Source organism: Lissotriton vulgaris, chromosome 3_1 (assembly GCF_964263255.1).
Source record: "Lissotriton vulgaris chromosome 3_1, aLisVul1.2, whole genome shotgun sequence".
Taxonomy (NCBI): domain Eukaryota; kingdom Metazoa; phylum Chordata; class Amphibia; order Caudata; family Salamandridae; genus Lissotriton; species Lissotriton vulgaris.
The window spans coordinates 1,568,916,062-1,568,928,231 of NC_141689.1; the positions used below are offsets into that span (position 1 = coordinate 1,568,916,062).

General features: G+C 50.6%; 1 protein-coding gene across 4 annotated transcripts in view; it reads left to right on the forward strand.

The window, feature by feature from the left end:
• The window catches only part of SUSD1 (sushi domain containing 1), a 767,543-nt gene that overhangs the window by 304,282 nt on the left and 451,091 nt on the right, over nt 1–12,170 (forward strand). For all 4 annotated transcript variants that reach the window (XM_086962059.1, XM_086962061.1, XM_086962060.1 and 1 more), the window contains one exon: nt 6,553–6,732. In XM_086962059.1, the coding sequence (XP_086818185.1) occupies nt 6,553–6,732 (180 nt within the window). The remainder of the gene's footprint in view (nt 1–6,552; nt 6,733–12,170) is intronic.

Here is a 12,170-nt window from a genome sequence, read left to right on the forward strand (position 1 = left end):
TTGGTAGGACAAACTGGGGGAAGGGAGAGGGTGATATGGGCACGGGGAGATATTTAAAAAATAATGTGTGGGAGAGAAATAGAATTTGAGTGTATTGTTTTTCTCTGTTTTCTCACTCAATAAATTATATATAAAATAAAACATCCACAGGCAAGCACAACTGCCTTTGCCAATGCTTGTTTTTTGATGCCATCATAATTGCTTTTTTTTTTTTTTTTTTTGGAAAACCTTTATTGGTGATTCAAAGTACACCGCTATTCAGCCGTACATCCCGGAGGCTAGGCAGCATTACAAAAGCAACGTAAAGGTGTGCACAAAACAGTAAAAGGAGCAGTCAGGTTCAATTTTATATTATAAACGTGAACCTAAAGAACAAGGTAGAAACCGGAAAGGAACAAGAGGAAGAAAGGAAGAGGGGAAGGGGAGGAAAAAGGAAAAAGATGGCAAGGCAAAAGAGAATGAAAAAGCGGTAAAGCACACATCCAGGGGAACGAGTGGGAATTTCAGCACCTTGAAGTATACATAACAAAAAAAGCATACAATTGTGGGGGGGAGAAAGAAACAGGATTATATCACGTGAAACTTGGGCGGAGGGAATAACTAAGATGAGAGATGAACCTCCAGCCGGACTACCTCAGGGGGTACACAAAAATCGCCTCTATACGCATTCCATGCCCCCCAGACCATCCCCCACATCTTGGGCTTACCCCGAGCTAAGTAGACAGTTTTCTCACGGAGCATGCACCAGTCCATGTTGGTTTTCCAAAGACTCACAGAGGGGGGGGTCGGAGCACCCCATTTCTGAGCAATATCCCTCTTGGCCACCATGTTCCCCAGCGTGACCCAGCGGGTTTGAGCATTGTTGTAATCAGTCGGACCTCATACATTCAACAAGCAGCGAGGAGCTTCCGCCGGCAAATCAACACCAGTCACGTCACGCATGACCGCATGCACTCGTTCCCAATATGAGGCAATGACCTGGCACTCCCAAATGGTATGCATAAAGGTGGCCAGAGCACCACATCCTCTCCTACAAAGGCCATCCTGGGAAAGCCCCATATGAATCAACCTGGGGCCGGAGACGTAAACCCTGTGAAGCACTTTCAGCTGAACCAAGCGCAGCCTGGCTGAAATTGCTACCTCCTTGGGGGAGGATACCGCGCACTGCCAGTCCTCATCATCCATCTCAATCCCATCATTCATCCACTGATCTCGCACTTTCATCAACAGGTCCGTCCGAACATTGATTAGTTTTTTGTAAGTCAGGGAGATGGCGCTGTCCGGCATATGGCCGTCCAGCACCCTGTCCTCCAGCGGGGATGACTCGGGAACTTTTTCACCAACAGGCAGGGTGGATGTAAGGGCATGTCTCAACTGCGCATATCTGAAATGTTCCGTGGCGCCCAGTTGGAATTCAGCCTGTAGAGCATCAAACGATTTAATTCCCCCCCTGGCCATCACATCCGCCACCTTGGAAATGCCGATGAGATCCCACCGATCAAACCCTTTGGAGTGCCACAACCTACCCAGCAAGTCAGAATCGTAAAGGGGAGTTGCCATGGTGAGCCTACCCTTCGACCCCGGTGCCTTCGTAACGGCCCTCAATAGATGCACAGCGGTCCTGGTGGGACCAGTCAATTTTCGGTCCAGAGATCTAGAGTACAGTGCTCTGTAGTACATCCCATCGTTCATGAGCCAGCGATCCATTGCGTACCCTGGACTTACCGCCGGTCCGTAAAAGCCGTGATTAAGAGCCGCCAATTGGGAGGCCCAGTAGTACCGGCGGACATCGGGCAAGGCAATACCGCCGTCGTACCACGGAATGGTCAACTTAACTACAGCAATACGCGGTCTACCTTCCCACAAAAGGGTTCGCTGCAAACCTTCGACCTCCCGGAAGTATTTGGAAGGGACTGGGTCCTGCGTGTTTTGAAGCGCGTATAAGAATCTCGGCAGGGACATCATTTTGAACAACGCCGCTCGGCCCAACAGGGACAGCGGCAATCTTTTCCAACCCTCCACGTCACGCCGGAGGCACGCTAGGGGATGGAGCAAGTTATTGGCGTAACGTGCCCGGGCATCCATTGAAATATAGATACCCAGGTACTTGAAGCTCTGCTGCGAGACCTGTATCGCACAGCCCGAAGGGAGACGTGGAGTGTCTCCGCGAAGCACATATAAGTAGGACTTGGACCAATTAATAACCAGGCCCGAGTATCTACCAAAGGTACCCAGTGCATCGAACACCACAATCAAAGACCGACAAGGGGAGGTAAGGTAGAGCAGAATATCGTCCGCGTACAGCGAAACACGGTCCTCAAATCCCGGTGACCACTTGATTCCACCAATATCAGGGTGAGTGCGAATCCAGGCAGCAAGCGGCTCAAGCGCATGGGCAAAGAGGAGCGGTGACAATGGACAGCCCTGTCTAGTACCCCTGCGCAAGGCAAAGGAAGCAGACATGCGGCCATTGACCGTGATGTTGGCCAATGGGGAGGAATAGAGAAGCCGGAACCAACTGATGAAGTCAGGGCCAAAACCAAACTTGGACAGCACCGCCCAGAGGTAGTTCCATTCAAGAGAATCAAACGCCATCGTCGCGTCCAGTGAAGTCAGGACAGTTGGCTCGCAGAGCATGTGCGCCCGCGCCATGACAGCGTGAAGCCTTCTAAGATTAAGGGCCATATTGCGGTATTGAGGTATGAAGCCCGACTGGTCTGGATGGACCAAGTCTGCAATCACCCCCACAAGCCGATTGGCCAGCAACTTAGCCAGGATTTTAGGTTCGGCATTCAGCAAGGAGATGGGGCGATATGATCTACAAAGATCTCTAGGCTTCCCTTCCTTATGAATCACCACAATGGTGGCCAGGCCCTGGTCCAGTGGGAGTTCGCCAGCCTCCCGGGCTTCCAAGAACATACTCCTCAGGGGCACTGCGATGGTATCTGCTTTGATCTTGTAAAGCTCCACCGGGAGACCATTGGGACCGGGAGCCTTCCCGGAGGGCAGGGACCGTATTGCCAGCGCCACCTCATCCGCCGTAATGCCCCGGTCCATGTCGTCACGCTCGGTGTCCGACAGGCAAGGGAGCTCGACACTCTCCAGAAAAGAGGCCGAGTCCGATTCAGTCAGGGCGGAGACTGAGGAGTAGACCGTCTCAAAGTAGTCGGCAAAAGCCGAGGCGATAGCGTTGGGGTCAGTAACAACCACTCCGTCATCGCCCAAAATCTCAGGTACTACACGGGAAGCCAACTCTTTCTTATCTAACCAGGCAAGGAGCTTGCCCGCCTTATCACCGGCATCGTATATCCTCCCTTGCTGTTCCCTGCCCATCGCCTTGGCAGCGTCAGTGGCAGTGGCTTTATATTCCGACTGCTTCAGGGAGAGAGCGTGTAACAGTTCGGGTGTCGGTCCCAGCGCCAACTGGGAGTTCAGTCCTGCAATATCCGACTCCAACCGCACCATGTCCTCATCCCTTCGTCTGCGCACCTCGGCTATCAAGGAAAAAGCCTACCCTCTCAGGACAGTCTTAAAGGCCTCCCAGAGGGAAACTGGGAGTTCAGTCCTGCAATATCCGACTCCAACCGCACCATGTCCTCATCCCTTCGTCTGCGCACCTCGGCTATCAAGGAAAAAGCCTACCCTCTCAGGACAGTCTTAAAGGCCTCCCAGAGGGAAAGGGCTGACGTTACCGTACCTGTATTCTCAGTAAAATACAGGTCAATAGCTTTAGCAAGGAGGTCTCGAGTCCTGGGGTTGCGGAAGTACCAAGGATTGACCGGCGCCACCCTAGTCGCCGCCGCAATACCAAAGTCAAAGGATACCCAAACTGGGGAGTGATCCGATATACCTCTGGCCATAAGGCGAGCCCCAGAAACGGTCGATGCCTGAGCCGCCGGAGTCAGAATGTAATCAATTCTGGAGAGGCTACCGTGGGCACCCGAGTGAAAAGTGTCGATAAGGCCCATAGTACTCATGAAGTCCGGGAGCCATGATTGTACACTGCGCAGATCTCTGGACGGAAAACGATCAAGGGTACCCGAAACCACAGAGTCAAAATCCCCACCCAGTATGAGCAAGCCCTCCGGGAGGCCCAAAATGGTGCCTCCGAGATCTTGAAAGGTAGCCGTCTGCAGGCCCGGGGGGACATAAACAGAAACCAAAACCAGGGTGCGCCCCTCCCATCTGCTCATCACAGCAACATAGCGTCCCCTATCATCGATCACTTTGGACTCCACCTACAGGGGAAGAGACATGCGCACCGTGATCCCAACCCCCCGGGATCCCGAAGAGAACCCGGAATGGGCCACCATTTTGAACCCCTTTCTGTTTAGAGCCTGGCAAGTATTGCCAACAAGATGAGTCTCTTGCAGGAGGATAACATCGGGCACACAACGTTTAAACATTTGCAACACAACACCACGTTTAATACGATCCCCCAGCCCATTCACGTTCCAACTTAGCACATTTAAAGTCTTACCCCCCCATCGTCAAAGATGCCCCGTCCCAACCACCCCCCCCCAGAAAGCAGCCACCGCAGCGTTGTAATCAAAACAATAACAGCCTCGCCATGAGAAAGGAGAGAGAGGAAAAGCAAAAGAAGAACACACAAACCAACCACCCCCCACCCTGCACCCCTGCATTAGACTAAAAGCCCCCCCAACTAGCAGTGTGCCTGTCGCCCCTTATAAACTAACCTACAAAAAGCCCCCAGAGGAGAAGGGAGACATCCTATCACCCCCCGTTACCCTCCAAAGTTGAGAAAACAGGAGAAGTAGAAAAAGAAAACAAAAGTCAGTGAGTGATGGCATCCGCAGAGCCCTCCACCGAAAGAAGTCCAACGTGGCACAGTTCATTCCTGGGAACCAGGACCGCCCGACGCCTCTTCCGACAAATCCTCAGGAGTAGTCCGACGCTGAGGCAAAGTGTCCAGCCAGTCCCCAGCTGCATCCGGCAAGTCAAAAAACAGCGTTCGAGCGCCATGCTCTATTCGAAGCTTCGCTGGATAGAGCATGGAGTATCTCAGCCCCATCTCTCTCAGTCTCCGTTTGACACCCATGAAACTCTGTCGGCGCTTCTGTACAGCCTGAGTGAAGTCGGGGAAGAAATTCACATCAGCATTCTGAAATTTCAATGGGCCGCCACTTCTCGATGCTTGTAGGATCGCATCTCGGTCTCTGTAGTTAAAAAGTCTGGCAATGATGGGGCGCGGGGACGCACCCGATTTCGGTTGGCCACCAGGCAGTCTATGAGCTCTCTCCACCGAGAAGAACTTACTCAAGCCCCCGGGAGCCAAGTGCTTCACCACCAGGTCTTCCACAAATAAATCGGCAGCGTCCTCCTCCGCACCCTCCGGCACACCTGTAATGCGGACCTTCTGGCGCCGTGCCCGTCCCTCAAAATCATCAAGCCGGCGGGCAAGCATCAAATTAGCGGCCTTCAAGTCCCGAACCTCCGTCTGTACATCAGACATGTCAGTAGTCAGACTCGACGTCTTGATGTCGAGTGACTTGACCCTGCCGTTCGTCTTCCCGAGGTCGGCTCTGATGAGGTTGAGCTCGATCGTGAGGGTATCAACCTTGTGGGACATCACTTCATGTTGTTTGTGCATTTCGGCCTTCACTCCCGCAATGGCTCCCATCACGTCCCGGAGGGTGGGTTCAGCATCTTCCGGGGATACATCCCGATGCGAGTCTTTGGTACGGCCCGATGTGCCAGGCGAACCCTTGGAGAGGGAGAAGCGTTCAGGAATGGTGGGCTGCGAGAGGGAAGGTTTCCTGCTGACCCTCGGAGGCTTCCTTTTGTCCGGGTCTCCTCTGCCCGCCATGATGGGTGACGGGAATCGTGCAACCCGAGATGGGGTCAGGCCACCACTGCCACCTCCAGACGGTCGAAGTCGATAATCACCTCCACCGTCCCCAGGGAACGTCAAGCCTCGAATCAGAGCAGTACAGTCACTGGCCCTTAGCGAAGCAGCTCATCCCCTTTCGAAATGCCACCGCACAGGAGCGCCGCCGCCGTCCCAACAATGCCAGGCTGTTATGGTGTCGTCGTCATCAGGCTTCACGACGGTGTAACTCGGTACAGGAAGCTCGGATCTTCAAACGGAGAACGGGCGCCGCATCAGCATCAGCACCGCAACTGATTCCCACCGTCGTGGGACAGGATAGTTAACAGGATCAATACGTAGGATCGGAGGGTCTTCGGAGCTCCGAGCTTACGCGGCCATCTTGGTTGCCCGCGAAGCTCCTCCCCCATAATTGCTTTGTTATCAACGAAACCAAACGCACAAAATAATGGACATAGACAGAGACAACACCAAAGCATATATAACTGTACAACGATCAATTTCCAGGGAAACCCTAGTAAAAACAGTTACGCCGCACATGTTTGCTTTTTTCTAATCACCTGTATATCTCCTGAAACAATGCATACAGCCGTTTATGGTATAGATTCCCTGTACATTATTTCTCAAGAAGCATCTCAATGTCTAAGTGTAGCATTCAGAAATGTGTTCTTTAACAGTTTGCGTTGATTATGTTGTTCCTGCAGCCGTGGAATGTGGCGATCCTCCATCTTATCCGAATGCATCAGCAGGCCCTTACAGTAACACAACCTATGGGAGTGTGGTGGTCTATGAGTGCCAGAACGGTTATCTTGCTGAGAGCGAAAACCACACCGCTGTTTGCAATGGAAGAGGACGATGGGAAGGCGCTCACCCAGTTTGTAGAGGTAATTCATCTGTTAAAAGTGTCAAGGAATGACTAAGTGAATGTATGACATCACAACCCATGCTTTTACCAATCATGCTTTTACATCGCAACTTTTACACCGCATGCCTTTACAACGCATAGTGTTGAGGGGTGCTGGATAGTGAATAGTTTAATTTACTATTCCAACTCCTGTCCCCGTGGATAGTAGGGAAGGTGTTGGATAGTAAATTAAATCTATTCCCTATCCTAGAGCGCCCCCCAGTGCAATGCGTTGTAATGGTTTGCGTTGTAAAAGTTGCGATGTAAAAGCACTGCGTGGTAAAAGTTTCTTTTTTAAAGGATGTTTCCCCTTAAAATTAAAAGACTCAGGCCTGATTACGAGTCTGGCGGTCCGAGGACCGCCAGACTCATGGAGGTAGCGCACTGGCACTCCGACTGCCCTATTACAACTAGGGTGGTCGGACTGATATTGCAGTACAGAGGCCTGGCGGTATCGCAGCAGTGTAGGGGCCGCAATATGCTTGGCTGGACCGCAGCGTATTGAATTATATGTTAAACTTTTAGAAACTTTGCAGCTGAACTATGTGGTGCGTGGGGACTCAAACAACCTTCAGATGGGGTAAGAGAGTCAGATTTAAAGGTAGGCAGAGACAGGGAGAGAGGCTTACACAGAGAAATAGAATAGATAGAGGTTAAATAAAGAGAAATAAAGATAGACCTGATTACGAGTCTGGCAGTCTGAGGACCGCCAGACTCGCAAAGGCGCAGTAGTGGCGGCTCACCCAGCGGTGCACTGGTGCTCCGACCGCCCTATTACAACTAAGGTGGTCGGACTGCCATTGCAGTGCGGAGGCCTGGCGGTGGCGCAGCAGTGTAAAAGCCGCAATATGCTTGGCTGGACTGCCGCGGTCCTAGCATATCATGAGTTTCCTCTCTTCCACGATTTTCATGGCTGTTTCTACTCAATGAAAACTGTGGCAGAATGGACAGGGCCCCCCTGTTGCCTCAGAGCCATGGGGTGCATGCAGGGGGGGCACATGTGCATGCACCTCAGTTCCTGCCCAGCATGGACTTTACAGTCTATGCCATGCAGGAACTTTTTGGGGCATTCCCATTGTGGTGCACATTTTCAGGGGTTGTGGGATTGCCCAAAAAAGCCTGCCAGACATGATTAGCATTAGTAACACGATGGGCAGGCTGACCATGGGTTTAGTGGGGCGGGAGCGGGCCGCTGGCATGGCGGTCCACTCCTGCACCGCCAAACCCGCAATCAGGCCTCCAATGTGTTGCACTGAAATGTTGGAACTGTATGGCGTGCCTTCTGCCCTCACCTTAGCGTGTCTAACCTGCTAACGTTTTTTTGAATGTTATGAGGAGCATTGCACTGCTGGGCAGTTTCTAGATTCTGGGTGTCCGACAAATCTATGGGTAGCAAATAGTGCACGAGCAACTAAAGTATTGAGTCAGGCTGGACCCAGATGTCTGGCAGTGGTTCATCCCAAAGTTCTCTTGGAATCTAGGAAAATGAAGCCAGAAAAGCTGTGTGTGCATGCGTACATGCGTACAACAAGCCCAAGGCCAGTGTTATCTCAAGGATTTTGGGGGCCCTGGGCGCAACCTATTTTTGGGGCCCCTGTTCAGAACAACTTTGGATGTTATTACCCATTTCCTTCTGACTCAAGCCCGCATGATACCAAAAAGAATTGAATTATATGTTAAACTTTCAGAATCTTTCAAAAGCAGCTGAACTATGTGATGCGTTGGACCCAAACAGCCTTCAGTTGGGGGGAGAGAGATTGAGATGTAAAGGTAGGCAGAGAGAGGCTTACACAGAGAAATAGAACAGATAGTGGGTAAATAAAGAGAAAGGAAGATAGGGGCCCTGAACAATTTCCCAATTTGCCAATGCCTGAAAACGTCTCTGTCCATGGCACAGAGCCCATCGAATTCTTTCAGTGTCTAAAGCTTCGGTTTGGGGTTAAGTTGCATAGCTGTATTACACACACATATGCATGCATTTTCACACAGACACATGAATGCACCCATGCAGATACACAGAGGTGCTGTGTCTCTCTGTCTTCTCACACATGGATCTCTTTCCTGATACTCTATGTTACTGGTACAGCTCTGAATCCAGCCAGCTCCTTCCATGTCTCCGTGTAGAGCTGATGCTGGTGCTGGTCTTTCCTTCCAACACTTCCTCAGCACATGAAGGGAGTGAGAGAGAAAAAAAGAAAAAAATTGAAGAGGAAGTGATGGTTCCCGGGAGAAGAAGAAAGCCAAGACAAAAAAGATCGACATTGGTTAAGAAGAAACAGTAGAGACACAGATACATGTGCCAGCCTGGTGAGGGACATTTGAGCAAAAATGGAGAGGGGTGGGACAACTGAGAGAGGCAAAAAAGAGCATGGAGAGGAAATAATGTCTAGTATAGGTATAAGACTATAACAGATTTATGTAATCGGCAATGAGTGGCTTGAGCAGAGTCAGTAGCATGACATGTGACTGACTGTGACTGTCTGCATCACCGGCTTACTTTGGGCACTTGCCTGTCACAGGGTGTCCATATCCACCTATGGGCCAGTCTGCCTCTGCCTCCCCACCCTGTGCCTGTCACCCATCCCCACCCCTGCAGTGTGTCACAGAATTACAGGATTTTCTTACAAGATCAGCTTTGTTTTAGCCCTGAGAGCCAATAGCCTACCCCTGTGTATCTTTCCATAAATTCTCTGGTTTGCAGCTCTCCAAAAATGATTATGTGGGTAATCCAAACTGTAAAAGCTATTTACATCTTGGCCAAAGAGTTTGGACAAAAGAAATAGTCAAAAATAGAGGCGCAAATGAGAAACATTGAAAGATTTAAATTAGGATGAAAATCTGGTAAATATTCCAGATGCATTCCGATCTATTGTTTTTTAGTTTATCTGTACCAGGAGAGACGGATCACTGACATGATATTACGAACATTAATAGTGACATAAATATCTTTTGGCAAAAATATTTTGATCTTATAATTTTAATTAAAACTACAAAAATATTGTGTCACAAATATTGTTAAAAAATTTGACCTAGGAGGAGGAGCCAAGATGGCGTCCGGGTCGGACGCGTAGTTCCTCGGCTCCGGAGACCGCCATCTCCTTTCATCTATCCTGTCGGCGATCCTGGGCCAAGACGGCACGCCGAGAACGCAGACGGGCTCCGACGTCCCGTGCCGAAATTCCGGAGTTCATACTGCGGCGCAAGTGGGCGATCCGTCCGATTGCAGTTTGAGGCCTGCAACAGCTCCGGAGCCGGGACCTCGAGTGGAACTAGTGACCGGCAGCCGAGCGGATAACATCGGACTTCGGCGCATTGGGTGGCCCGGCCGGAACTTTTGTCGCGCGACGGATGAACTTGCAGAGTACGCCATACGAGGCTGCAGGTACAGATCTGTGTGTGCCTGTCTGTCTGCTTAAGTGTATCGCCCGTCCGCACGAGCCCGGATTGTTGCCTGCCCAGAGACTGTTTGTGCACTCTCCTGAAAACGGCGGGTGACTCCCGGGTTTTCAGCCCCCTTGGTGCCGGATGGGGAGGCATTCTAAGAGACGCTGTTTGTGGCTACATCCTGGTACTACCTGCCGCTCTTTGCCACTAGACGAACTGCCGACCCATTATGTGTTTTACAATGAGGTCTACGGAGGACATCTTGCACTGCGTCCCTGGGAAGCCTACGTCGCGGTGCGCCCGCGGACGTGTGGGGCAGCGGGCCATGCTTGAGGGAACACATGAAGGGGTGCAGTGCTATGGTGCATTATTGGCGGCTGTTGTTTCCCTTCGCCATGATATCGTTTGTTCTTCTAGAACCCTGGCTGGCAAGATGGATGGCATAACGAGTGAACTGCGTAGCTTCAAAATGGCTGTCCCACAGGTTTACAGTGACCCTCCTTCCTCCATGTCCGCCTGCAACAAGATGGCTGCTGCCTGCGATGGAGACGGCTCCGATGCCCCAAGTCCCGGGGTGTCTTCTGTTGTGGATGGTGTTTTTCCGGGACGATGTGAGATCAGGGGATTGCGACCGCAACGGGAGCTTTTTCCCTCTGCCGTACCCCCCGACCCTTGGGGTCCGCTCCAGGAAGGGCTGAACACTGATACTCTCTCCCCTTGCCCGGCTACTTCTAACAACTTGGGGACTGTGTACTCTGCACTCATCATGGGATCATTGGATCTGCTTGTGACTGGTGTGTTCAAGTGTTTGTGTCGGGCAGGTTCTCTCGCCTCCTCGTTTATGCTCCCCTGGGTTGCCGATGCTCGCAGGGATGGACGGGAGAAAACTGGACAGGGATGAACGCATTTCTATAAAGCTTGGCGATTTCTTCGTTGCTGACCCGGGCACGTGGGTGGTGTATTGTTACTCTTGATCGCGTCCTGTGCCGCTCTTGTGCTTCTCAATCGTTTTGCTCGTATTGTGTAATATCATCGTCTTTTCTCTTATGTGCTGTTATTGTATTGTTGGAGAAGGCTGCCGAGGGACGGGTGGTGGGCTCCTCCCCACTTTTCTTCTTTTATGGGAGTTGTAGATCAGGTTATTCTTTTCTTACTCTCTATATTTCGGATATGCACTATCTTTTTTCTCTTTCTCTTCTTTCTTTCCTTGTCTATATTTCGGGTTTATTGGGCGACAGACACACTGCTGGAGGGGGGGGGGTAGGCCGTAGCCTCTGCATGCATGTAGGGTGGGGGGTTGGGGGATGGGATTTTAGTTTTTGGTTTCAGTTTCTATGGAGCCTTTTTTTTTTCCTTCGTTTTAGTTTCTTCTTCTTTATTCTATCTTGGGTCTGTGTCTGGGACTGGTAGAGGGTGGGTGGCGGTGGACACTGGTTATGATGTTGGTCTGATACTCCTGCTGCATGAACTTTGATCCGCCACACCGCCTGGGGGGACTTGACCTATGGGTTGTTGACTCCGTGATAAATTTGTCGCTACTGTCATGTTACGCCTGCACGGACTCTATTTTCTTAGCCTATTGTTTATATAAAAATTAAACCAGTCGAGTTTCAATAGCTGCAAATCAAAAATTTTAAAATAACCTTCACTGCTCCTGTGACATGGTACTGCGATGATCTACTGTGTAACTTTTAAATGCTTGCTTATTGTAATAATGTGCTACTGTGTCGCCGTATTGTATGCGCTGGTGCTTCAAGAGTATCCGTGGCCGGCCTGATGGTTGTGGGCCCGTATTTGTTCTTTATTAATGCACAATAAAGGTTTTCAAAAACTTTTTAAAAAAAAGAATTTGACCTAAAAATATTGATTTCATACTAAATATCGACGTTAAAGTAATGTATTTAAAGTAGTTTATTATTTTTTTTTAAAGGCCTTTATTATACAGTTCTTTAAGACACATCTGCAAGCCTACAACCCAGGGGCCGGCAACAGCAATCAGTTCAATATCCATCCAACACAGCCCTTCGGCCAACA